This window comes from Phocoena phocoena, chromosome 7, assembly GCF_963924675.1.
Source record: "Phocoena phocoena chromosome 7, mPhoPho1.1, whole genome shotgun sequence".
In the NCBI taxonomy this organism is placed as follows: domain Eukaryota; kingdom Metazoa; phylum Chordata; class Mammalia; order Artiodactyla; family Phocoenidae; genus Phocoena; species Phocoena phocoena.
The window spans coordinates 96,934,971-96,961,090 of NC_089225.1; the positions used below are offsets into that span (position 1 = coordinate 96,934,971).

At 59.9% G+C, this 26,120-nt stretch overlaps 1 protein-coding gene across 1 annotated transcript in view; it reads left to right on the forward strand.

Annotated features, from left to right (window-relative positions):
- The window catches only part of SPEG (striated muscle enriched protein kinase), a 55,400-nt gene that overhangs the window by 24,983 nt on the left and 4,297 nt on the right, over positions 1–26,120 (forward strand). Inside the window, exons 7-33 of the mRNA XM_065880341.1 lie at positions 1,049–1,224; positions 1,459–1,547; positions 2,463–2,638; positions 5,086–5,346; positions 6,474–6,632; positions 6,730–6,919; positions 7,026–7,249; positions 9,646–9,765; positions 10,017–10,121; positions 10,648–10,854; positions 11,239–11,362; positions 11,477–11,652; positions 14,210–14,322; positions 14,670–14,838; positions 15,089–15,185; positions 15,288–15,488; positions 16,524–16,581; positions 17,175–17,252; positions 17,360–17,538; positions 18,055–18,081; positions 18,716–18,868; positions 19,054–19,096; positions 20,332–20,400; positions 20,642–22,583; positions 22,887–23,018; positions 25,693–25,809; positions 25,926–26,093. Of these exons, the coding sequence (XP_065736413.1) occupies positions 1,049–1,224; positions 1,459–1,547; positions 2,463–2,638; positions 5,086–5,346; positions 6,474–6,632; positions 6,730–6,919; positions 7,026–7,249; positions 9,646–9,765; positions 10,017–10,121; positions 10,648–10,854; positions 11,239–11,362; positions 11,477–11,652; positions 14,210–14,322; positions 14,670–14,838; positions 15,089–15,185; positions 15,288–15,488; positions 16,524–16,581; positions 17,175–17,252; positions 17,360–17,538; positions 18,055–18,081; positions 18,716–18,868; positions 19,054–19,096; positions 20,332–20,400; positions 20,642–22,583; positions 22,887–23,018; positions 25,693–25,809; positions 25,926–26,093 (5,553 nt within the window). The remainder of the gene's footprint in view (positions 1–1,048; positions 1,225–1,458; positions 1,548–2,462; positions 2,639–5,085; positions 5,347–6,473; positions 6,633–6,729; positions 6,920–7,025; positions 7,250–9,645; positions 9,766–10,016; positions 10,122–10,647; positions 10,855–11,238; positions 11,363–11,476; positions 11,653–14,209; positions 14,323–14,669; positions 14,839–15,088; positions 15,186–15,287; positions 15,489–16,523; positions 16,582–17,174; positions 17,253–17,359; positions 17,539–18,054; positions 18,082–18,715; positions 18,869–19,053; positions 19,097–20,331; positions 20,401–20,641; positions 22,584–22,886; positions 23,019–25,692; positions 25,810–25,925; positions 26,094–26,120) is intronic.

The window sequence follows — 26,120 nt, forward strand, 5'->3', positions numbered from 1 at the left end:
TTCTGCTCCTTGGGGAGCGGCCGGCGGGGGGTGGGCAGTGGGCAGGCAGCCGGAGGGCCTGGTGCCAGGACAGAGCCTTCGGGGCAAGCGCAGGCTGGGGTCCGCGTGCAGAGTCTCGGGGTGAGTTGGGGTGCAGCCCTGCCCCTGGCATAGCCAGAGGGGCTTGAGGTGGGGGGTCAGGAGGAGGGCCGGGGGCTGCGGCAGATTCATGTCTGTATTTGGCAGTCGGATAGGAGCCAGCTCAGTGAGGCTGGGCCCCTGGCCAGTTGCAGGGGAGGGCATCAGGGCTCTGGGGACACCCCTCCCCCAAAGCAACGCTGGTGCCCCCTCCTCTTCCCCAGGCTGAGCCGCCCTTCTCTGTGGATGAGTCAAACTCTGCTTTCCCAGCGCCTGAGAGTTCTGGGGGCTCTGCTGTAGGGATGAGGCCAACAGGTGTCCCTGGGGTATCTGGGGCAGGAAGCTGAGAAGGGAGCGGGGGAAGGGCTGGCTGGACAGTGCCGCCTCATTGGCCCTGGCACTGAGGTCAGGATAGGGCTTGTCTGAGGTGTGTGTTCCTCTGCACAAGGCCCGGCTCACCCGAGAAACAGGTGTCCTGGTTGTGCCGCTCTGGGGTCCAGAGACATGAACCGCCTGCATTGGGAGCCTGCAGTTCTGTGCAGGGAATGTGGGTTCCCTGCTCCGGTGGAATTCCAAGTCTCCCACGGCCCCTCTGGTGCCTGAATCCTTTGCCCCAGGCTGTTCCCTATGGTTCCATCACTCAGGAGGGTCAGGGTCAGGGTTCGGAGAGTCTGTGGCAGAGCACGAGTCAGGGGCTCAGGGACAGGAATCTCCTGGGCAAGGTTACTCAGCGAGTGAGTAGGAACCCCGGGGAAGCAAAGTCAGGGCAGGGCTGGCCTGTGGGAGCTGCCTGAGCTCCTGGGTTCTGGGATATTGCAGACCTCATCAGGACCTTGACCCCAGGCTGTCCCATCCAGTTCTCTCTGTCTCCCTGCCCCCCTTTCTCCCCTGGCATCTCTACGCCACTACCTCTCCTGTGTCTCTCCTCCAGGCGGGTCCACATCCCCTTTCAGCAGCCCCATCACCTCTGACGAGGAGTACCTGAGCCCCCCAGAGGAGTTCCCAGAGCCCGGAGAGACCTGGCCCCGAGCCCCCACCATGAAGCTTAGTCCTGGCCAGAACCGCCGTTCCTCCGACACTGGCTCCAAGGCGCCCCCCACCTTCAAGGTCAGATCCCTGAGCCCAGCCCCCAGATTCCTGGGTGCCCCTATTCCTTTGTGTGGCCCCTTGGTCTTGGGGCCACGCCAGGCTCCAGCAAGGCCTGGAGCCTGGTCCCGTTAGCCCTTCTTATCTAGAGCCAGCCTTAGACTGGTGCGGAAGAGGCCTCTGTCCCAGATCCCCCTGCCCCTAGGAGCCAAAGCTGGGCCTTGTCTCACCTGACGCTTTGGGGTTCCCCTTCAGGTCTCACTTATGGACCAGTCAGTAAGAGAAGGCCAAGATGTCACCATGAGCATCCGTGTGCAGGGCGAGCCCAAGCCCGTGGTCTCCTGGTGAGTAGCAGTCACTGACCACCGTCTGCCAGCTTCCCCCACTCCAGGCTGGGCCCTGTGAAGCCTGGCTTTGGGTGGAGGGCCGTGGACCCTTTGTGGACTTCCCAGTGATCGGCCCTAGGGGGCCTCATCCCAGGTGCAGTGGTGCCACTGCCCGCAACGTGCTGTTGCCCCTTGCCTGGCGTTTGTCCTCATTCAGGGCTTCCCCTCTGGGGAGGGGTTTGGGTAACGCGTGGTCTCCTGTCTGTCTGCTTGGCATGACTATCCAGGAGTCATCTCACTCCTGAAGAAGCCTGTCCCCTGCCATTCCCACCTCAACACCCATCCTTTGACAATAGGGTGATTTTTGAGGCCTGTTCTGCGCGCAGCCCTGTGCTAGGCCCACACACGACAGTTTGTGTCCAGAGTTAAACTTGGGCCTCAGCTGCAGCGCTTCATCCCAGGTGCCATTTGATGACTCAGTTCACTTAGCTTTCTGTTGGTTTGGGTTCTGTTTTTTTGTTTTTAATTGATTATCTAGTCCCCAGTGTGATCTTTTAACATTCATAGTCCTTTTGGGAAGTGGGAAAGCTTTCTGTCCATTAAAATAAATAAAAACAAAACATAAAAGCTAAGAATTGTTAAGATCTGAATAGCTTTGGTGCTGCTCTAAGTGCAGTTAGGTTCCAAGAGGGGAGAGACCCAGGTGGGCAGAGGGGGCTGGAAGTTCCTGGAAGGGGTGGGATGGCAGAGTCAGGGTGAAAAACTAGCCCCGTAACCCAGGGGTGAGGGGTGCCCACAGTCAGCGGGATAGGTCTGAGGAGTGGACAAATGATGTGGAGGGAGGGGAGGCCTGCTTGGTTCTGCAGCCCCACTTCCCCACGCCTGCAGGTCAGGACCTTGGGCCCAGGGACTGAGTTCTAGCCCCTCTGACAGGCTGAGAAACCGTCAGCCCGTGCGCCCAGACCAGCGGCGCTTCGCCGAGGAGGCAGAGGGTGGGCTTTGCCAGCTTCGGATCCTGGCCGCTGAGCGGGGCGACGCCGGCTTCTACACTTGCAAGGCGGTTAACGAATATGGCGCTCGGCAGTGCGAGGCACGCCTGGAGGTCAGAGGTGAGTACCTCACACTCTCTACGAACCCCCTGCCCTGGACCCCGCCTTGTCCCTACCCAGTTGTCAACTTTGACACTAGCTTAGTTATAGCATGCCACAACTGAGAGGGCCTTCGAGGTCCCGAAGTTCAGCTGCTTATGCTGTAGAGTAAACTGAGGCCCAGAGAGGGTAGGTGATTTGCCCAAGGCCGCACAGCAAATTGTTCAGTGCTCAGCTTCCTACACAGTACTGCCTTCCCTACACTCAATCACGCCTGCCCTGGTGCCAGCCAGAGAGACCCTGCTTCCTGTTGCCGGCCGTCCTCCTCCCACACTCTTCCAAGCCTTTGTCACCTTGCCCTTGCCAGGCGCCTTCCTCACACCCACTCCCCACTCATCTCTCGCCTCCTCTGTCCATCCCACGGCTATGCAGAAGATACTGTGGTTGGGGGTGGCAGTGGGGAGTGTCTGATAGTTGGACCCGTCCGGAGGGGCCCTTGGAGTGACTTGGGCATGGAGCATCGCAGGGCCCCGAGGGGTGTCAGGGTGAACAGAGCTGGGAACTGTGGAGAGGGCTGGGCCCCCGGACTCGGGGCATAACGGCGGGCGGCCTTCTGGGCGTCAGGGACGGCAGGCCCTGGCCAGGCTGCCCTCGGGGGTAATGGTTTTCCTCGTGAGGGCAGGCCGTCTGCCTCACATTCTACTCACCCTTACCTGTGGGCAGTTCAGGGCCAGGAACTCCTCGGTAGCTCCACACTCAGCCACCACCGCTCTCTTCCTGGCAGAGGCCAGCTCTGAGAAGACCCCCAGCCCCCTGTTGGAGCCTGGACGCTGAGAGTCATGTTCAGCTCCCTGGGCCCCCCAGCCTCAGTTCCCCTGCCCTGTGCCTCCGGCTCCTGCGGTTGCCACCTCCTCTGTCTCTGAACTCTTCCGCTCTCAGCCCCCCGAACCCAGCCCCACTCTCTGACCTGCTCCTTCCCCTCCAGGGTCTGGCTCTGCCTTGCTTCTCTGTGTTAACCCACATCTCGGTGCTTCTCTCTCTTTGGAATTCTTCCCACTATCCCCCAGGCTTTGGGGTGCCCCTGACGCCTAGGAATGCCTCTCCCTTGGTTGCCCAGGGCTTCTGCCCGCCCAGGAGCCCCGGAGACCTGGCTGACTGCCAGCCCTCACCCCAGGGCTGACCTTGGGGGAGCTGGAAGTGGCAGTGCCGCCCTGGCCGTTTTAGGGGGGCCCTAGCCAGGTCTGCGTGCGCGTGCGTGCCTGTGCTGCGTGGGTGTGCGTGCGCTGCACTAACCTGCCGCTTGCTGACTGAGGTTTTTGTCTGTACACAGGCGAGTGAGCTCAGGGGCCGCCTGCGCTCCCCCCGCTACCCTCCGAGCCGCGCCCCTGTCTCAGGCACCTCTCGGACCTCGCTGTGTTTCACTGCCTCCTGCCCACAGACCCTGCCGGCCCGGACCCTGTCCCAGCCTCCCCTCCCCTCCCCACCCACGCAGCATTCTGGGATAGCCCATGAGCCCCCGTGGACCCTTCCTCCCCCAGTGGACATATGGCTGGGCAGGCTGGGAGCCCCCCCCACGGACTGAGTGCCAGGAGGGGGCGGCCCTGAGGGGTATCAAGACCACCCCCCAGTCTGTCCCCGAAGGGGAGCACCCAACGAGTGCATGTGCTGCCGCTGCTACAGGCCCTGTCTGTCTTTCCGTTTGTCTGTCTGTGTGTCTGTGACAGTCAGGGAAGGATGCCTCCGAGCTGGTGTGGGGTGAGGCAGAGGGGGAGAGGACAGGGCATGGCATCCATAGGATGGAGGGGGCCAGAGGGGCAGGGGGCTGTGGACAGGGGGATCAGGGGGCACTGACCATTCCAGAAGAGGGGGACATGGGCACTGACCATTCCCGAAATGGGTTTCAAATGGCACAATACTTTTTATTTCACAAGAGACCAAAAGCCAGAGGCCCCTGGGCCTTGTGCTGATGAAGAGGCCTGGCTGAGTTCTGCCCCGGGGCAGGCTTAGGGCCCATCTGGGGCTCCCTTGTTCACGGCGAGGGCCAGGGATGCTCTGTCTAGGAGTGAGGGAGTTAACCAGGCTCGGCCTGCTGTAGCGGGTGTGGACGTGTTCAGAAATACCTGTTTCTTAGCTCAAATAAAGTCCAGTTTGTACCCAGCTGGTGTGCTGTGTTTTCTTTTTCCGCCGCCGTCTCTGCCCCTATGTGGCCCTCTCAGTTTTCATGCCTTTGATTCCCTCCCACTTCCCCTGAGTTCACCCTCTCTGTCCCACGTGGGATTGCCATCCTGAAGCCAGGCCTGGGAGCTCCTTGCTGTCTTGGCCTGCTGGGTGGGTGGGCTTTCCCTGTCTCCAAAGGAACAAAATGCATCTCTCTCTCTGTGTCTGTCTGTCTCTCTGTTTGTGTGTGTGTCTCCCTTGCCCCGTGTTTCTCTGCTCCACTTGTGCCCCTTGTGGCTGCTTTCCCCCAGCACACCCTGAAAGCCGGTCCCTGGCCGTGCTGGCCCCCCTGCAGGACGTGGACGTGGGGGCCGGGGAGATGGCGCTGTTTGAGTGCCTGGTGGCAGGTCCTGCCGACGTGGAGGTAGACTGGCTGTGCCGAGGCCGCCTGCTGCAGCCCGCACTGCTCAAATGCAAGATGCATTTCGATGGCCGGAAATGCAAGCTGCTGCTCACCTCTGTGCATGAGGACGACAGTGGCGTCTACACCTGCAAGCTCAGCACGGCCAAAGGTAACTGCCCGCTTGGGCCAGAGGGCTGCCGCCGGCACCCAAGAGCTGGAGGGAGGGGAGTGGAGGTGAAGGACGGGCGCAGAATAAGATGCCCAGGAAGGGGAGCTCCATCTCCTGGGAGAAGAGCAGTGAGGTGGGAGATGGTGCTGTACACCTGCCTCCATAAATCAGCACTTGTTGTCGCAGCTGGCACACAACACGTTCTGTGTCAGTGTTCGCTGTGGTTCCTGTTAGGGAGCCAGCTGCTGAAGTGTGGTGACCACACCTGTGCTTGGGTTCCAGTTCTTGCCCTGCCACGTACCAGCCACGTGACTTCGGACAAGTCATTTCATCTCTCTGAGCTTTAGACTGTTCATCTGTAAAAAGGGATCCTAATACCTATCTCGTACGTAGGGGGATCGATAGGACGAATGAGATAATGTATGTAAAGAACAAAGTACGGCACCTGGCAAAGGGTGGCACCTAATAAATGTCAGCCATTATTATTATTAACGACATCTCTGACCTGGTCCTCGTCCTCATTTGAAGAGCTGAGATAACGCCTCATCTGGTTGTGGTGTTGAGCACCTAAGGTGACACTAGAGGGGCTTTGTAAGCAGGAAAGGATCAGGTCAGCGTAAGGGGCTCTTATTTCCCCCAGAAGATTCTGTGTGGGGTGGTAGAGTGGGGTACAGGGGCATTTGCTCTGGGTCTGGGGTGCGGGTGAGGGAGTGTGGGCATGACCCATGGACAGAGGAGAGTTCCAAGGGTAGGGGAGAGGGGTGTGGGGGAGGGAGTGGGCTCGGCTTCTAGACCCTTCTCCTAGAGCTGTGCTGAGATTCATCCTGGGTGGGCAGGATGAGGTGAGGGGGGAAGAGCCAGGCCAGGCCCTGGACTCCTGCCGTATCCCCAGCCACCGTGGCAGCCTGCCGCCCACCCTTGCTGACTGCCAGCCTCCTGAGATGGTCCGCTCTTTAGATCTTAACCGTTGCCTCACTCGGGTGCCCTGGGACCTCGCTGGGCTCTTCCCAGGCTCCAGGTTCTGGCCCAGCTCCTTTTTCCTGCCCAGCACGAGGTCAGGACCCACGGGTCGGGGTGCCTGGGGCTCTGTGGGCTTCCCTGCCCCAGCGCTGACCCCTCCTCACCAGATGAGCTGACCTGCAGCGCCCGGCTGACAGTGCGGCCCTCGCTGGCGCCCCTGTTCACGTGGCTGCTGGAGGATGTAGAGGTGCTGGAGGGACGCGCAGCCCGCTTCGACTGCAAGATCAGCGGCAGCCCGCCCCCCTCTGTTACCTGGACTCAGTTTGGTATGGCCCTCCGCCCTGCAGATGTTGGGGGACCCCCAGGGCCAGAGGGGAGGGCCCCTGGCTGAGGCAGCTCTGCATGCCCGCCCCTCCCTCCCAGGCCACCCTGTGGAGGAAAGCGAGAACTTGCGACTTCGGCAGGAAGGAGGTCTGCACTCGCTGCACATCGCCCACGTGGGCAGTGAGGACGAGGGGCTCTACGAGGTCAGTGCCACCAACGCCCACGGCCAGGCCCACTGCTCAGCCCAGCTCTACGTGGAGGAGCCTCGGACGGCTGCCACTGGCCCTAGGTACCGCCCGGGGCCCCCGGTGCTGCCAGGGCTGCCTCTGTGGGGCCCCGGCCCTGTGGTGGGAGGCGCGGCTCCGGGCCTCCGGGCAGTTGTGTGGTTCTTACAGCTCGAAGCTGGAGAAGATGCCGTCCATCCCTGAGGAGCCGGAGCAGGGCGAGCTGGAGCGGCTGTCCATGCCCGACTTCTTGCGGCCGCTGCAGGACCTGGACGTGGGACTGGCCAAGGAAGCCATGCTGGAGTGCCAGGTGACCGGCCTGCCCTACCCCACCATCAGCTGGTTCCACAATGGCCACCGCATCCAGAGCAGCGATGACCGGCGCATGACCCAGTGTAGGTGTCCGGGAAGGGACCCTGCGGGTGTCCCCTCCAGCACCATCTTTGCTTGCAGTGCCCGCTCCCCCTCCCCACCCTCGGGCCTTCCTTTCCTCACCTGGTCAGGGATGGGGCGTCTGGGAGAGGGGAGCCCAGAGAGGCTATGGGGTCACTGCCTCCTTCCTTGAGCCCACATGGCGCCCATCTGCTGGCTCACCACTCTGGGCCTCGGTGTGCTGTTAGCACTTACTGGACTGACAGTCCAGCCTGCTGCTGACCGTGGGCAAGTTACAGAACCCCTTCAGGCCTCGGTTTCCTCATCTGTGGTAGGCTCGTTGGGAGAACTGAAACAGTTTATACACAGAAGCGCTTAGAGCAGGGCCTGGCAAATAGCGAGGGGCCGGTGAGTGTTAAATCTTAGTGTTACTGCTGTTACTGTTGCCACCGTCGTCATCCGTGTCGATAAAGTGATGCTGCACACGCCCCCCTTGAGGAATTCCAGTGAAAAGCCTGATGTGGGTCGCGTCTGGCATCAAAAGGATGCTTGGTCCAGGGTTGTTCAGTAGTAAATAAAGAAGATAGAGCAGGGAAAAATACTTTCTCACGGTGTATCTCAGTTCCATCCTTGAAGGAGTCTGAGTCTCGTGTGAGAAAGTCTACCTATGCCTCGTCAGACAGTGCCACCCCACGACCCGTGGCGGGCTCCTCTCATGGCTGCCGCGTGACAAAACTCCCCTCTCTTAAGCGCTTCCTGAGTGCCAGGCCCCGAGCGCTAAAGGCCTGACGTGATGATCTCACCCCCCTCACCACGGGCCTGTAAGGCAGGTACTATGACCCCTGTTTACAGATGGGGATAGTGAGGCTTACAGAGGGACGGGGGTTTACCCAAAGGGAGACAAATACCGTCTGACTTCCTAACCAGGATGTCCCCTGTCACCCGTGCCCCACTCTCCCCTCCCATCTCCAGTGTCACCACTGCGGCTCTGCCCCTCCCCTTGGCCCCCTCTGCCACTGTCTTTGCTCAGCCCACAGGCTTCCTATCTCTCAATCTGCTCTGAGGCCCCCGGTGGGTGTCTTTCTCAGGATCTGAGCCGGCGCCTCTGCTCCTGTCTGTATCTGGGGTCAGTGGCAGCCCTGGGCTTCTCTTCCTTTATAAATAGTGTCAGCAGAGATGAATGAATGGGTGGGTGTTCCGTGCAGAGATAACCGCTAAGAGAAGGGAGGGGTGTTTGGGGATGGCCCTGACGTCAAGGAAAGAGGACAGTGCAGATCTCTTCCCCTTCACGTCCCGCCAAGGATGGCCTCCTGACCATCATTCAGGAAGCACGGTGTAGGGAGAGGGCTCTGGAATCAGAGGGAACCAGGTTCAAGCCATGGCTTCATCATTTATTAGCCGTGTGACCTTGGGACAAGTTCGTTAATGTCTCTGACCTCACTGGTAAAATGAGGATACTTTTGCAGGGCTACTGAAAGGATTATGGAGAAAAAATGTATGTCAAGTATCTGGCGTGGGCTGGGTACAATGCAAACAACTCTTACCGTAATTTATAATCTAATGTATTTGCACTTACTGCATGCAAGGCATCCAGTTCTGGGCCTGGCAGGACATACAAGCTCTGTCATTAAGGAGCTTACAGGAGGCGTGATGTGGGCAAGAAAAGAGGAAGGACCACCCAAAGCACCGTGGGCTGGGCGCTGGAGGTCCCGGGGAGGGAGTCAGAGGTGGAGGTGCAGAGGGGACCAGGGGTGTGGGGAGGAGTTCCCAGGGCTGACACTCACTTGAACTGCATCTTGAAGGAGAAAGAGGCCTTAGGTAAGAGGAGAGCTGTCTAGAAGGGAGGAATTTTGTGAGCAAAGGCCTGGAGAAAGAACTCATGTGGCTTGTTCAGGGACCTGATGGTGGGTCAGGGTCAGGACGTGTAGGAACAGCAGGAGGAGGCCAGACGGGAGTTTGGGCTGAGGGCTTTGGAGGCCACCTGGTTAGCAGTAGGTGCCATTAAGCTCCCCAGATCGAGAGATCACATGCGATGCTGCTGGTGGGGTGTGGACCTCACGCGTGGAGGCTTTCATGGGCTCTGAGCTGGAGATGGGACCGGCAGTGGCTGTGAGGAAGGAGAAGAGGGGGCTCTCCAGGGCAGGAACCCACAGAAAGTGAACTGGCGTGGGAGGAGGATGAGAAGTGGCTGGGCCTGTAGTGCTGGGGGGACGGGCAAGAGGAGCAGGGCTGCAGGTGTGCACTTGGTAGCCTGGGCCTAGAGTGTGCTGCATGACGGACACCCTTCTTGTGTCTGCCCCACCCTTCCCTTCCACCTGTAGCGGGTGGGAGTGAAGGGCCTGGCCTGGGGGGCATGGGCCCACCCTCCAAAGTACCCTCCTAGCTCAGACACAGTATCACTGTCCCACCCCGCCCACAGACCGGGATGTCCATCGCTTGGTGTTCCCTACTGTGGGACCTCAGCACGCTGGCGTCTACAAGAGCGTCATTGCCAACAAACTGGGCAAAGCGGCCTGCTATGCCCACCTCTACGTCACAGGTGAGGTGAGGCAGGTACCCTCCCGGTCAGCTGTGTGCACAGCCTAGCCTCTGGCCCACCCAGGGGCCTGGGTGAGGGCAGGGCCTCCACACCAGCTCCCTCCCCCTCGGTCCCCCGGGGAAGCCGGCTGGCCTTGCCTCTGCCCCCGTGGCTTTGCCCCCGGCCCCCAGCCCACGGCCTGGAGGCCTGGTGATCCTGCGGGGCCATTGAGCCCAAAAGGACCCAGCGGACGGTGGACCTGTCGCTTTCAGATGTGGTTCCAGGCCCCCCAGATGGCGCCCCACAGGTAGTGGCTGTGACCGGAAAGATGATCACACTCGCATGGAACGCCCCCAGGAGTCTCGACGTGGCCATCGGTGGGTCCCAGCCACACAGGGCTATGGGTGGGGGCGGGGCCCCTGAGGGCACCAGGAGAGGAGGGCAAGGCCCAGGGGGCCTACGGGTGCGGGCCTCCTCCCCACAGCGGACAGAGCCCTGGCTCTGGGTCAGGAGAGGAGAGAAAGGGGGGCTGCCACGTGCTCTTCTCTTCTCAGAGGGACTGGGTGCTTGGGTCGTGGTCCTGGGGAACGCCTCTCCTTCTCTGTGCACGATCCCCTACTGCTCTGCCTCAGTCTCCCTACCTCAGGTAGCATTAAGGCATCGGGACTAAGTCAAGGTCCCTCCATGCCTGTAACTAGATCCCATGCCCGACACCTCGTGGACTCTGAGCCTGGCCAGGCCTGTGGCTGGGCAGGAGCAGATAGGGGACGGGCAGAAGCGACAGGAGAAACTGAGGCAGGTCCTCAGAGCAGACGGATGATGAATCCCTGAGTCCCGAGCCAGCTGAACGGGGGCGGGGGGCACCCCAGCAAGGCCCGCCTCTAGCAGCTGCCTCCCCACCAGACCCGGACGCCCTGACCTACACTGTGCAGCACCAGGTGCTGGGCTCAGATCACTGGACAGCGCTGGTCACGGGCCTGCGGCAGCCTGGGTGGGCGGCCACCGGGCTGCGTAAGGGGGTCCAGCACGTCTTCCGGGTCCTCAGCACCACCATCAAGAGCAGCAGCAAGCCCTCGCCCCCCTCTGAGCCCGTGCAGCTGCTGGACCGCGGTGAGCCTGGTGTTCTGTGGGGCGGGGGCGAGAGCTGCCGGGCCAGGGAACTGGGTGTCCATGGAGGAGGCTCCAGGGCCGGTGTGGACGTGACAACTAGGGCGGGATTGGCGTGGCTGGGCGCGACCCCTACCTGTCAGAGTGCTTCCTTCTTACTCTTAAAAGGAGCACACGCAGTGGGCAAGGCTGAGGCTCTGGTGTCCAGTCCCAGCTCTGCTCCTTGTTTCTGGCTGAGTTCCCTAGACAAGTCGCTAAACCTCTCTGAACCTCGGCTTCCTCGTCTGTAAAAATGGAGCTCGCATGGCGATTGGGAGGGTTCAAGGAGCAGTGGGTGCTGAGGATCTGGTGTCAAGCCCAGCATAGAGCCAGCCCTTCTGCTCCCAGGCCCGCCCCTGGAGGAGGCGCCCGCCGTGCTGGACAAGCCAGACGTCGTGTGCGTGGTGGAGGGACAGCCTGCCAGTGTCACCGTCACCTTGAACCACGTGGAGGCCCAGGTCGTCTGGAGGAGGTGGGGCCCACCTGGCATGCCCTACTCCTCACGTGAGGCAGTCCCGCTCCAGCTGGCCAGGCCGACCTCCCTGGGGCTGGATCTTGGGTGACCTCCCTGTGCTGTGTCCCTTAGCTGCCGAGGGGCCCTCCTAGAGGCCCGGGCGGGTGTGTATGAGCTGAGCCAGCCAGATGATGACCAGTACTGTCTTCGGATCTGCCGGGTGGGCCGCCGGGACGTGGGGGCCCTCACTTGCACTGCTCACAACCGCCATGGCACACAGGCCTGCTCGGTCACACTGGAGCTGGCAGGTAGGTGACAGCCGCCTCCTTCCCTCTCCTCCCTCTGAGGCCCAAGCCCTCTCCTCACAGCCCCAGGTGAACACACCCACCTGCCAATCCTAGGTCTCCCCTCTCAGGCCTGTCCATCTAATGGCCATAATAATAGCAGTACTAGTAACCATAGCAGTACTAATAAGATACTTATTGAGCACCTAGTATGTGCCAGGCTCAGTGCTAAGTACATTACGTGTATCACCTCATTTAATATTTACATCAACCCTGTGAGATGGAGTCAGTTATTATCGCTATTTTACAGATGGGGAAACTGAGGCCCAGAGAGTGTACTAAGTAACAGGCCCAAGGTCACACAACCTAAGTCAGGAGCTGGGATTCAAGCCTGGATGCCCTACCCCAAAGCCAGACAGTGTTCTTAGATCTTGTGTTAAACACAACGGGAAATAGTACTTCAAATGAAACAAACTGGGAGGAGGTGGGAGACCAAGTCAATTTAGAAAAGAAAAAGGCCCAAGTGAAGCATCTTATCCCCAGACTCCCAGCTCTGGGGATCCTGGCTGCTGCCCTTTCACAGAAGCCTGTTTGACAAGGCCTTCCAACCTTTGCAGTGAGGACCCTTTTTATAATTTCTCCTTTCGAGATGTAGTCTCTCAGACTGTAACATGCATGAAGTAGTAATTGTCTTGTTTTCCGGTTTGTTAATTATCTCTAGACATATGTAACTGCCACTCCGAATGTCAGATCAGCGTGAGCTAAACAGTGTTACCTGCTGAGTAGATAAGATTCCAACCAACTGCAAAGAAAGTGTCATTTTAGTTAGCACAGGCCATCTCATCATGGGGTAAATGTACACATTCTAGTGCTTTAAAAAAAGTTGTTGAAGTTCACTTGAAGCCTTCTGATCCTTTGACCTTCATAGACTGACCTCTGTCACTGCCCCCATCCCCACTCCCAGCAGACCAGGAACCAGATTCCTAGAGGGCAGAGCAGGCAGCCTTAAAGTAGGAGAGCGGTGGCAGTAGGGTGTGTGAGGAGGAGACACGGGGACGCTACCGGCCCCGCGGTAGATGGGGTACTGGTTTCCCTTTTATGTGTCTTCCCCCTTTGCCCAGCTTCCCCCCACCTCATCCCGGCACTTCCTACTCAACCGCCACTTTGGTCCTTGGTTGTGTGTGTGTGTGTGTGTGTGTGTGTGTGTGTGTGTGTGTGTTGTTTTGTTGGTGCACTACGTGGCTTGAGGGATCTTAGTTCCCCAACCAGGGATTGAACCTGGGCGCCCCGTCCTGCCCCTCCATGCAGTGGAAGCCCGGGGCTAACCACTGGACCATGAGGGAATTCCCAACTGCTTTGCTCCTTGACAGTACCATCTGCAGGACTCATCTTTCTTCCCAGATATAGGAGGAGCCTTGGGGTTTGGGGAGGCTCTGGACCCTGAGAGCCCTGCAGCCAGCCTGGCTGGGACAGTGACTGAGGGAGACCGAGTCCCAGCTGGCCAGGGCTAGAGCAGGCCTGGGGCTTGGAGCCACACCCCCTCCTGCTGTGCCCCACCCCCTACCCCCCAGGTGGGTGGAATGGCCTCTTCCCCCGACACCTGCTCCGCTGACGCTGACGCATCTTCCCCAGGATGACCTCCCCCTTTATCTGTATAAAGGCTGAGCTGTGTGCCTGTGGCTGGGTTGTGCTCCTTGCCCAGCACCCCTGCTTTTCCCTCAGGGCCTCTCTCTCCCACTCCCTTTAAAGCCCAGATCCTCAAACATTCTCAGAGGAGGGGGAGGGCACCAGGAAGTCATAGGCTTCTTTGAAAAGCACAAGCACATTGGAATATGTATTTAATTCCATCATGAGAATTAGAAGCCGCTTTACCAGGAAATAACACAACCGCATGATATGTGCAGAGAATAAAGTCAGTCACATGTGGGAGAACTAAACTGAGAATCGGTACCCGTGGATTCATCTTGCCATCTCCCAGATGGTTGAAGGCCCCTTAAATATTTAAATAAGATTCAGAGAGAAAACTTCAAGATAGAGGCAATGCCCTCCATGAACTTGATTCAGGGTCATAGACTGAGCCACCTGCAGGGCCCAGGACGGTTAGAGTTCCAGAAGCCCATGGTAGGACTGTGCTGAAGGGCCACCACCCACAGGGGGCAGTGTCGGCCACTCCTCGCCAGCCCATTAATGCAGTGAGGGAAGCAGCTCAGGACAGCCAGTCCTGATTTTCCAAGAGAGGCAGGAAGTCCAGATTTCTTTTGTGTGTGAAAATCTCCTAATTTCAAAGCTGGCAAATGAATACTGAGAGCCAAACAAAGCAAGCCTGCGCCCCCGGCTTGGGTTTTCTGGCATTTGGAGAACATCACGTTTGGATTTGCAGGGACAGCGTTTGGTCCAGGCCAGGAACTCATGTTGCTGGGGGTGGAGTTTGAGAGCCCCAGGGTGGGCTGCTGGGGCTCTGGGAGGGGGCGGGGGGGGTCTGGTGTTCCCCCTGAGCCAGTTGCTGAGGGAGGGCTTAGAGAGGCAGGCCCCGTGACCCCCATATTCTCTCCCCTCCCTCCCCCACCCTCACCCCTGTCAGAGGCCCCTCGGTTTGAGTCCATCATGGAGGACGTTGAGGTGGGAGCTGGAGAAACCGCTCGCTTTGCCGTGGTGGTTGAGGGGAAGCCACTGCCGGACATCATGTGGTACAAGGTCAGAGGCTGACGAAGGCGTCCATGGAGTCCGAGCTGGGGCTGGCCAGGAGCCTAGGGGGAAGGGAGGAATGATTTCCTGGGGGCGTGGGAGGGGTCAGGGGAGCCTGGACAGAGAACAGAGCAGTTGCCAGAGGTGTGATAAGGAGGAGGAAGTGGGACCCAGAGGTGCTGGTGACGCTGGGAAATAAGGGTGGAGCTGATCCTGGGTCTGAGCAAGGCCCCTAGGGCGGAGACAATGGTGGGCCCTAAGGTAGGGGTGAGACTGGGTCTCTGGCGTGGAGGTAAAGCCGGTCCCAGGCGGAGGGGAGGCCAGGCCTGGACTGGAGGTGACGGCCACCTCTGCAGGACGAGGCGCTGCTGACGGAGAGCAATCACGTGAGCTTCGTGTACGAGGAGAATGAGTGCTCCCTGGTGGTGCTCAGTGCGGGGTCCCAGGACGGAGGCGTCTACACCTGCACGGCCTGCAACCTGGCTGGCGAAGTCTCCTGCAAAGCAGAGTTGGCTGTGCACTCAGGTGGGCTGGAGTTCAAGAGGAGTAAGGCCAAGGGCTCACCCAGGAATCCCATGTGAGCGCTCTCCCACCAGGAATCACTCACCCGGCCCTTCACTCCAGACCACCACCTGCTCCAGCCCCAGCAGCGCTGCCTCGGGCGCCAGCATTCTCGCTTCTCTTCCTTCCGTGTCTTCCACCTGCCCTCCCTGTCCCAGTCTCTGCCCTCGTTCCTTCTTGCCCTCTCCACCTAACACCAGGCATCTCTCCTCAGCTCAGACAGCTATGGAGGTGGAGGGGGTCAGGGAAGACGAGGAGCGGCGAGGAAGGAGACTCAGCGACTTCTATGACATCCACCAGGAGATCGGCAGGTGTGGGGCTAGGAGGGGGTGTGGTGTCCGGGGCCCAGGGGAGGCTGGGCCTAAGGCTCAGCAACTGCCTGAGCCCTGTCCTCTCCCCATGTCCTCACCCAGGGGTGCCTTCTCCTACCTGCGGCGTGTAGTGGAGCGAAGCTCCGGCCTGGAGTTTGCAGCCAAGTTCATCCCCAGTCAGGCCAAGCCAAAGGCATCGGCGTGGCGAGAGGCCCGGCTGCTGGCCCGGCTCCAGCATGACTGCATCCTCTACTTCCATGAGGCCTTCGAGAGGCGCCGGGGACTGGTCATTGTCACCGAGCTGTATCCTGGGACAGGCTGGGTGGGTGGGGGACACATGGCCTGAATGACTGGTCCTTGTAACAGCCAATTAGCAACACGTTTCACACTTTACAAAATGGTCACATTGACAGCTGGGAGTTCTGAAGACATCTTATAAATACTTCACAGAGTGGAGTCTGGAGACTTGTGTGAAAAACATTTTTTAGCTTAAATTTACATAGCGCTTGATATGTGCCTGGCAGTGTTCTCGGAGTTTTACAGATATTAATCTATTTAATCATCACGTATGCTTATCTCTTGGAATTTTATTATCCTCATTTTATAGTTGGTGAAACTAAGGTATAGAGAAGTTAAGTAACTCACCCGAGGTCACACAGGTGGCAAAAGGTGCGTGATTTTTATCATGAAATGCAGTACAGTATATCTGAACATTTGCAGTGACCCCATTAATGCTTGGCTTTATTTGAGAGGCTCTTCTCATAAAGAATGGATTTTATCCTTTCATAAGAGCTATGGTTAAACAAAGTCACACTGAGGTAAGGATGCTGGATGGTTGGCTTGTCACTGCCACCTGCAGGGTGACCGTGTCCTACATGCTAGCCTCCCAGTCTGTACTGTTCGAACCCAAACCTCAGTAAAATGACAAATGATTATGTGTCGTGGGCCTTCTGGGTCATTCTCAAATAGAGTCGAGGAGTTCCATCCACAGTCAACAAAATGCTGCTCTAACTTGATCCTTATAGATACTTCACAAGGCGGGTGAGAGGAGTCTTACCCCTATTTGACACCGGAGGGAACCTAGGCTCAGAAAGGTTAGGTGACTTGCCTGAGATCCCACAGCAAGTGAGAGTTCAAGCAGGGTTGTCCCATCTAAGCACCCAGATGACAAGGGGAAGAGGGAAGGTGCGGTTGCTCACTGGTAGCAGATGTGCTTTTCGGGGAAGGAGGACCCTGTGCTGAGCTGGGACCCAACTTGAGCTCTGGGGGTGGAGGGCACTGCCTAAGGCAGGCCCAGCAGTTGGCACTGGTCACTGTTCTCCTTGATCCAGGACATAGCTGCACAGAGGAGCTGCTGGAGCGAATGGCCCGGAAACCCACCGTGTGTGAGTCTGAGGTGAGGGCAGTGGGTGGTAGGGGCCAGGTTGGGCACCAGTGTTCACCCACCTGAGCTCTGAGACCCGAGGGGTGCGTCCTGGGCATGCCATCTGTGCCCACGAATAGGCCAGGGGTGGTGTGGAGAGCACTGTTAGGTAGGCAGCAAAGCCCCCTTCCCCCATCAGAGCAGACCCCCACGCTGGGACTTAAATTGTCTTCTGAAAATTTCGGCGCCCACCCTGGCCCCCAACTCTGTTGTTTCCCAGTATTCCTCACATAAAGGCTCCTCAAGCCTTACCCCAGAAGGAGCCCCATGTAGACTCTGTTCAGTCTCAATGCTCTCCTGCCATGTAGGGCAGTACAAGTTGTGCACTGCACAATTCTTTTTATTATCATGCAAATGGCGCCCTCCGATAATGGTGCTGTGCCCAACTTCTGCAGCTGTATATGGAAGCCCTGAATCTCAGTAACCCCAAACCTGTGTTTCAGCCCCCTCCACCAGCCACCTGAAGGCCACTTCCCAAGCATGGCCTGGCTTCTTGCTACAAGCCTGGTGGTGATCAAACATAATACCCCGGCCCCCCCCGGACTCTGGGCCTCCTGTTTCCACAGATCCGGGCCTACATGCGGCAGGTGCTAGAGGGAATATGCTACTTGCACAAGAACCATGTGCTGCACCTGGATGTCAAGGTGAGATGAAGGTGTGGGGTGGGGCGCAGGCAGCACCTGTGGGAGCCAGGCACTGGGGTGTCCTCCCCGCTGCACTCGGCTCCCATGTCTTGCCTTGTGTCCTGCAGCCTGAGAACCTGCTGGTATGGGATGGTGTTGAGGGTGAAGAGCAGGTGAGGATCTGTGACTTCGGGAACGCTCAGAAGCTGACTCCGGGAGAGCCCCAGTACTGCCAGTATGGCACACCCGAGTTCGTGGCACCCGAGGTTGTCAACCAGACCCCTGTCTCTGGGGTCACTGACATCTGGTAACGTTGGCATACTGGGCTGCTGGGACGGGCCAGGGCAGCTTCCCTCAGTGCCATGCTGAGGGCTCGCTCAGTGGCACAGAGGAGCTTTACTAAGCCCGGATGCCTACTGTGACAGTTGGCTGGTGGCATTGCTCATGGGGGTCTCTTGCCCACATCATTACCTCCCCCTCATCCATTAGGGCTGACTCAGGGCCTCAGCCCTCACAGTCCTGGGTGCTGGGCCTCCACACCTACAGCCACCTTGTCTCCCCCAGTGAGGTAGGCACGGTCTCTTGGTCCCCAGACTCCTCTGGGCTTCCTAGGCCGGCCCTGCCATGACCCTTAAGTCCTCCAGGCATGTCGGGATCTCTGGGTTCAGGGTCCTTCCCCAAGGAGGCAGCCCGGTGCCCATTTGTCCACGGCAGTGTTCACAGGGAGGACCTTTCCTCAGTAGATCAGTGGTAGCAAGAGGACTGCTCACTTCCGGTGGGAGCTGGGCTGTCCTCTTACCCATCCACTCTCCTTTCCCCTCAGGCCCGTGGGTGTCGTCGCCTTCCTCTGGTAAGGACCCCTCTGCACTCAGGACCCCGTCTCCTAACAGTCTCGTAGCAGGCCCACCCCTAACGTTTGCAGAGCCTGGGGCAAGAGAGAAGTTGGGGGCCTGCAGCCTGCCTCTTCTCTTCCTCACCCTGGTTCCTTCCTGCACTGGGAGGGGCCTCACATGCATGAATGTGGATACCCAGACTGAGTATCCAAGCTCTGTCCGCCACCACACGCCTCCATAAGGGGTGGGCACACGTGGCGTGCTTGGGAGGCCAGTGCCGGCTCAGTGCAATTTGGGCAGGGAACTAGTCCAGAGCGTGGGCTGCGAAGGGAAGGCCCAGGCTCCGGGGGCATATCCCCTTGGCACAGGCTCCTCACCTCAGGGACAGGCCGCGGCTGGAGGAGGGCTGGAACAGGTCCTCTAGAGCACGGGCCTGGGATAAGGACCCGGTGGCCCAGGTCTCAAGACAGTACTGCCTCCTTGCCCATTCAGGGGATCGAGTAGGGGCAGGACAGGCAAAACTCTGCAAGATTCTGCCCAGATTCACCCAGCCTCCGCCTGTCCCCGGCCCTGTGCTCCCAGTGGCACCCCACTTTGTCTCATCTCAGCCCCGGGGCCCACCTCTCACTCCAGCCATCTCCACCCCCGCAGCCTGACGGGAATCTCTCCGTTTGTCGGGGAGAACGATCGGACAACATTGATGAACATCCGAAACTACAACGTGGCCTTCGAGGAGACCACGTTCCTGAGCCTGAGCAGGGAGGCCCGGGGCTTCCTCATCAAAGTGCTGGTGCAGGACCGGCTGTGAGTACGAGGCCCGAGGAGCCTCCCCCGTGCAGAGTCCCCTCACGCCGCCCCTACTCCTGCCCAAGCCTCCGCCCATAGACAGTCAATCCCCCAACTCCTTAGGGGCCCCGCTTTCCCAAACATTTATTGAATGAATGAATGAATGAATGATAAATCCCTTCTTAATTCTCTTTCCTTCGCAGGAGGCCTACCGCAGAGGAGACCCTAGAACATCCTTGGTTTAAAGTGAGTCTTGTCTTGCAAAATGGTGATAGAAGAGGTGGAAGGGGTGAGAACGTTATTAACAGCTCCATTTTATTGAGTCCCTAGTGTGTACAGTAACCATGATATACATTTTATTTACATATGATCTGTTAGCCTGACAATAGCTCTACAAAGGAAGGTATGATCACTCCCCTTTTGCTGATAAGGAAACTGAGGCTCAGCTTGGGGTATCATGGACTCCAAGGCACAGGTCTGGACCCCCACCCCTCATCCTAGGGATGCAGTGTTCTCCCTGGCTCTCGAGAGCAGCCCCAGTCCTCCTCACTCCTGTGGCTCGCCTCCGTCCTGCCGTGGTCCCACACACTGTGCTTCGTGGGTGGCCTGGCTGTCTTGTCCTCTTGGCTTTTTTTTTGTTTTGTTTTGTTTTTTGCAGTACGCGGGCCTCTCACTGTTGTGGCCTCTCCCGTTGCGGAGCACAGGCTCCGGACGCGCAGGCTCAGCGGCCATGGCTCACGGGCCCAGCCGCTCTGCGGCATGTGGGATCCTCCCGGACCGGGGCACGAAGCCGTGTCCCCTGCCTCGGCAGGCGGACTCTCAACCACTGCGCCACCAGGGAAGCCCGTCCTCTTGGTTTTGAACTCCCTATGGCGGAGTTCTCACTCATCTTCAAATTCCAGCACTGCAGGGCACAGCGCCAGGCAGAGGGAGGGGTTCAGCAAATGACCCAGAAAGAGCGACTGAACAAACCATCCAGGGAGCATTGTGCTGGGTGAACAGAAGGCTGAGGTCATTCTGGTATCTGTCCTTGGAGTACAAGCCTGGTCGCTCAGATCAGAAATGAGCTCTGAAAAGGTGGCTGAGGGAAGCATCTGAGGTCTGGCCCCCCAGGGCTCCAGATAGATGTCTGGGGCACTGTCTCTACATGGAGACAGATGGTGAGCTGGGGAGCAGGGTTCAAGCTGGGGGCCTGAGCACGGGCCTCCCAGGGCAGCCAGTGTACCAGGACAGGGCCTTGAGCCCTGGCGTAAGCTCTGAAGCCTGGGAGCCACCGATTTCCTGCCTCTCCGTCCACACGTGGGAACCTTGACTGTGGGAGGTGTTGTGACAGATCCCCTGGGAAAGGGAGCCCCAGGAGCCCAGACTCGACGCTGCTCTGTCTACTGTCCCCTCCTGTGGACGTTGTCTCTCCATTGCCAAACCTGGAAGCTTAGGGTTGACAGAGGACTTTCTCTTAGGCCCTCTTTCTTGGTTTACAGGCACAGGCAAGGGGCGCAGAGGTGAGCACGGATCACTTAAAGCTGTTCCTCTCCCGGCGGAGATGGCAGGTGAGTTTGCCTGGGACCTGCTCTGTGGCTTCATCTTCTCATTCTACAGCCTCCTCTCTCTAACCCTGCTTTTTCTGTCAGGTGCCTTCACTTCTGCTCATCTGTCTTGATCCACCTTTTAATTCTCTCAGCCCCCACTTCTGCCTGCCGTAGGCCTTCTCCCCCGGGGATGAGGTGGGCCTGAGCGGGTCCGTTTGGCCCCATGAGTCCCTCAGGTCTGACTCTAGTGCCCTGTCTCCAGCGCTCCCAGATCAGCTACAAGTGCCACCTGGTGCTGCGCCCTATCCCTGAGCTGCTGCGGGCACCCCCGGAGCGGGTGTGGGTGGCCGTACCCAGAAGACCACCCCCTAGTGGAGGGCTGTCGTCGTCCTCCGATTCTGAAGAGGAAGAGCTGGAGGAGCTGCCCTCAGTGCCCCGGCCACTGCAGCCTGAGTTCTCGGGCTCCCGGGTGTCCCTCACTGACATTCCCACTGAGGATGAGGCCCTGGGCGCCCCAGAGGCTGGGGCCGCCACCCCCATGGACTGGCAGGAGCAAGGAAAGGCCCCTTCTCAGGACCAGGAGGCCCCCAGCCCTCAGGTCCTCCCCTCCCCAGGCCAGGAGCCCAGCCCCCGGCGGGGAGAGCTCCGGAGGGGCAGCTCGGCTGAGAGCGCCCTGCCCCGGGCCGGGCCGAGGGAGCCGGGCCGGGGCCTGCACAAGGCAGCGTCTGTAGAGCTGCCGCAGCGCCGAAGCCCCAGCCCGGGGGCCACCCGCCTGACCCGAGGAGGCCTGGGTGAGGGCGAGTATGCCCAGAGGCTGCAGGCCCTGCGTCAGCGGCTGCTGCGGGGCGGCCCTGAGGATGGCAAGGTCAGCGGCCTAAGGGGCCCCCTGCTGGAGAGCCTGGGGGGCCGTGCCCGGGACCCCCGGCTGGCTCGGGCGGCCTCCAGCGAGGCAGCGCCCCACCACCAGCACCCGCCCGAGACCCGGGGCCTGCAGAAGAGCAGCAGCTTCTCGCAGGCTGAGGCGGAGCCCGGGGGCCGGCACCGCCGAGCTGGGGCGCCCCTCGAGATCCCCGTGGCCCGGCTGGGGGCCCGCAGGCTGCAGGAGTCTCCCTCCTTGTCCGCCCTCAGCGAGGCCCAGCTACCTAGCCCGGTGCGGCCCAGTGCCCCTAAGGCTTCAGAACCTCCTGTCGCCACACCCAGTGATGCTGCACAGCCCTCGGCACCCCAGCCTGCCCGAGAGAAGGCCCCAGAGTCCACGCCAGAACCAGCCCCCAAGCCTACACAGCCCCCCCTAGCTCCGCAAACCCTAGCGCCCCCCCTCACACCCTATGCCCAGATCATGCAGTCGCTCCAGCTGTCAGGCCACGCGCAAGGCCCCCCGCAGGGCCCTGTCGCATCGCCGTCGAAGCCCAAGCCCCACGCGGCTGTGTTCGCCAGGGTGGCCTCCCCACCTCCGGGAGCCTCCGAGAAGCGCCTGCCTTCGGCCGGGGCTCCGCCAGGGCCAGCCGAGAAAGCCCGGGTCCCTACGGTGCCCCGCAGGCCAGGGAGCAGTCTCAGCAGCAGCATCGAGAACCTGGAGTCGGAGGCCGTGTTCGAAGCCAAGTTCAAGCGCAGCCGTGAGTCGCCCCTGTCGCGGGGGCTGCGGCTGCTGAGCCGCTCGCGCTCTGAGGAGCGCGGCCTCTTCCGCGGCGCGGAGGAGGAGGACGGCATGTACCGGCCCAGCCCAGCGGGAACGCCGCTGGAGCTGGTGCGACGGCCTGAGCGCTCCCGCTCCGTGCAGGACCTCAGGGCGGTCGGGGAGCCGGGCCTCGTCCGCCGCCTCTCGCTGTCGCTGTCCCAGCGCCTGCGGCGGACGCCACCCGCGCAGCGCCACCCGGCCTGGGAGGCCCGCGGTGGGGATGGGGAGAGCTCAGAGGGCGGCAGCTCGGCGCGGGGCTCCCCGGTACCGGCGGTGCGCAGGAGGCTCAGCTCCACGCTGGAGCGGCTGTCGAGCCGCTTGCAGCGCAGCGGCAGCAGCGAGGACTCCGGGGGCTCGTCGGTCCGTAGCACGCCGCTGTTCAGCCGGCTGCGCAGGGCCACGTCCGAGGGCGAGAGTCTGCGGCGCCTGGGCCTCGCGCACAACCAGCTGGCCGCCCAGGCCGGCGCCACCACGCCTTCCGCGGAGTCCCTGGGCTCCGAGGCCAGCGCCACGTCGGGCTCCTCAGGTGAGGAGGGGCCCAGCGGGAGAGTGGAGGGCGGATGTGTGAACGAGTGTGTTTAGAGTGCGGGTGTGGGGCTGGGATGACAGGTGCGCTGGAGGGACGCTCTGGGAGAAGGAGAGGGCGGGGGACACCCACCGCAAAGAGGCTCAGGCGTTTCTGGAGGCCCTGAGGACGGAACTGGCAGGGCTGGGCTGACGCGAGGCCGAGGGGCAGAGGCTGGTGTGGGAACAGGCTAGGGTCGGGGCCAGAAGTTCTCTGTTCTCTCGTACCGGCTGGGCAGGTGCTCATGGGCCTGGTTCTTAACAGCTCCTGCAGAAAGCCGAAGACGCCTGCGCTGGGGCCTCTCTCGGCTGCGGAAGGACAAGGAGTTGTCACAGCCAAACCTCTCTGGCAGTGTCCAGGAGAATTTGGGTCACCAGTATGTGCGCAGTGAGTCAGGTAATAGAGGCCTGCTCGGTGAGTATTCCCCTTTGAGCCGCCGGGAGGGTGGGGAGATGGCCCGCGTTGGGGGAGCCCTGGCAGCGGTGGAGGGAGCCTGGAGTCAGGAAACGACAACAACCACAGTAATAGCAGCAGCTACTGTTAATTAGCAATGCCAGGCGTCCCATTAAGCACTTCATAAGCATTGCCTCACAACCCTCCCACATTGCTTAGGAACTCTTCTTGTCATCTCCCTGTCTTACAGGTGAGGGGACAGAGGCTTAGCCATGCTAAGTAGCTTGTCCAAGTCACAGAGCTGGTAGGGCTGGACTGTATGACCCTGTGCAGTCAGAGCCCACAAGTCGCTTCACGACATCGTACTAATGCCTTTCTTTGGCCAGCCTCCTCCCCAGAAGGTCTCTGTCACTGGGTGTGGTACTGACAGAGCTTGGGATAGGGCTCCCTGCCTCTCAGCCCCCCTGCAGATGTGTGTATGCGTGAACATGCTCCCAAAGACACCCTTTCTCTCCCAGCCTAGAGGCCCGCAATCTGGACTGTGCCTCCAAGCTTCCATTTCTCTGTAGCCCCAAACACCCAATCACCCCTCCCTGTCCCCTCTGCCCCTACAGAAGGCACTTCGCACAGATAAGCAGCCTCCAGGGCTCTTTGCTGGGGGGAGGGACACCTGAGATATGCTCTGGTCCGTTTCTCTTGCCACTTGTCCTGGGGCTGCAGGGAGGGAGGTATTCTCCACCTGGGTCACCTCAGTCCTCTACCTGAAAGGGGGGTGTTGACAAGCAAAGGTTCAGGAGGCCAGGGTTTCCAGACCAGCCTGCAGAAAGCAGCAGGCCCACCAAACCGGGCTGCGAGCAGGACCTTTATCAGTCACCATCTGTTCTCCTCCAGTTTCCGATAAAACTCCTCAGAACTGTCCCAGACGTGCCTCAGCCAGGCTTGCTACTGGACACATAACCGTGTCTCGCCTTGGTCAGGGGAGCCAGGACATCTCACTTGAGGCAGTAGACGGTGGGGCTCTAGTGAGGGAACAGGAGGGAGGGAGGCCAGCTGGTGGGGGCAGTGGTGGAGAAGGAGCGGGCAGAGAGAGAGGGAAGCCAGCACTGCGGCCTGGGGACAGCTGATCCCTTCCCACCTGGGGCCTCCCTCCCACCTCCGTTTTGCTTGTGCTGCTGATTCCTTGCCGAGGAGAGGCCGTGTCCCATTACTTCATCCTCTCCCCCCTCCCCGCAGGAGGAAGGCCCCATGTCCACTTTACCAACTAGGGCTGGCCCCTGGGGAGATGGGGGTGGGACTGGCAGAGCTGGGCCAGGGTCACCTTTCACCTCTCCTCCTCGGCTTCCTCTCTCTCCCCGCTACCCAGTACCCTCACTTGGTCTGAAGGCAGCCCACTGACGAAACTATATTCACTTTATGTTATTGGAGCCTCGGTGTGGGACCCCTCCTTGGGGAACACTGGGGTACAGTGGGAGAGGGGGCACGCTGCTGTCCTGATCACCCACTTCTGCAGATCCTCTTCGGCCCAGTTCATCCGTGCCCTACTCCCTCCTGATTCCGCAGACAGGCAGCAGCTGGGGCTCCCAGGGGTATCTACCTCTCAGCTCTTTCTGCCCACGTGAAAGAAATCCACCCCCACCCCCACCCCCACCCCACCCCGCCATCCCTGGACCAGAATGGGATTTTTCTAAAAAGACATTCCCAGGGAGCAGGAGTGCAAATCCTCATGGCACTAAGGAGCCACAGGCCAGCAAAGATGTTGGCCGTTCGCAGCCCTGCCGTGGGCCCATTCACCAGCCAGCTGTGAAGCCAGCTTTGCTGAAACAGCCTCTTCCCACGGGGGTCTGTGCTTGGCTTCTGTACTGGGCATATTAACAAGATAATAACAACAACAATAGAAGCTAACACCTTCGAGCATTTATTATATGTTAGACATCTGCTAAGCGTTTTACGTGCCTCTTTGAATTCTCATAACAACCCTCTGAGCTGGGTGTTACTATTTTCCTCAATTTACAGACAGGGTCCAAGGCCATGCAGATATTGTCTCTTTCCCCTTCAAAAGCTCTCACCACTTAGCTGACCTGAGGGAGTGCGTAGAAGGTCTGGGACGGGCTCCCCAGACCCCAGGGGGCGTGAGGGATGAGGGAGACGGACACACGTTGTTCGGGGTCTGCCCCGGGTTTGCCTTGGCTTCAGGTCTTTTGAGATGGCACGTTTTGACTGAACATTTGTTCACTCCTGGGAGTCTCAGCTCAGGTCACCAGCTCCTGTCACTTGCCCTACGGTGCCCCAGAAGTAATAGGTATTACAGGAGCTTAACCACTGTAGTTTTTCAATATTTGGTTTTGTTTTATCTAATAAGTGCTTACAGAGCACTTACTTAGTGCCAGGCCCTGCTCAAAGTGACCTACAAACATACGAGGAGCAGCGACCAAGCATCTTCAATGGTCAGTAAAAGATAATTCTGCACACAGTGAGTGCCTGGGAAACTGATGCTTGCCCCAAAGGAGATTCTCAAAGGCAAGGCCTTCTACTTCCCCCCTCTGACTGGGAAGAGATGGCCTTTCAGTCTGCTCCCCGAAGGCAGCGCCAGCTCTCACGTGCATCCATCCTCCCGTCGCTCAGCAGCGAGTGAGCCAGGGGCCCCGCAGACCCAGGGCAATCTTTGCTCTCCCTCCAGACTTCCCCCCGGTCTTCCACATCAAACTCAAGGACCAGGTGCTGCTGGAGGGAGAGGCAGCCACCCTGCTCTGCCTGCCGGCGGCCTGCCCTGCGCCCCACATCTCCTGGATGAAAGGTGAGGCGATCACTTCTCTCCCAAGGCCAGGGGATGTTCAGTGGGAAGTGGCAGCTGGGGGTGCCCAGAGGGGGGCTTCACTCAGCAGCCTCTTCCTGCTCCTCCTTTGCCCCCAGACAAGCAGTCCCTGCGGTCCGAGCCCTCAGTGATCATCGTGTCCTGCAAAGACGGCCGGCAGCTGCTGAGCATCCCCCGGGCAGGCAGGCGGCACGCCGGCCTCTACGAGTGCTCAGCCACCAACGTCCTGGGCAGCACCACCAGCTCCTGTACCGTGGCTGTGGCCCGTGAGCCCGGGGCAGGGACCAAGGGGG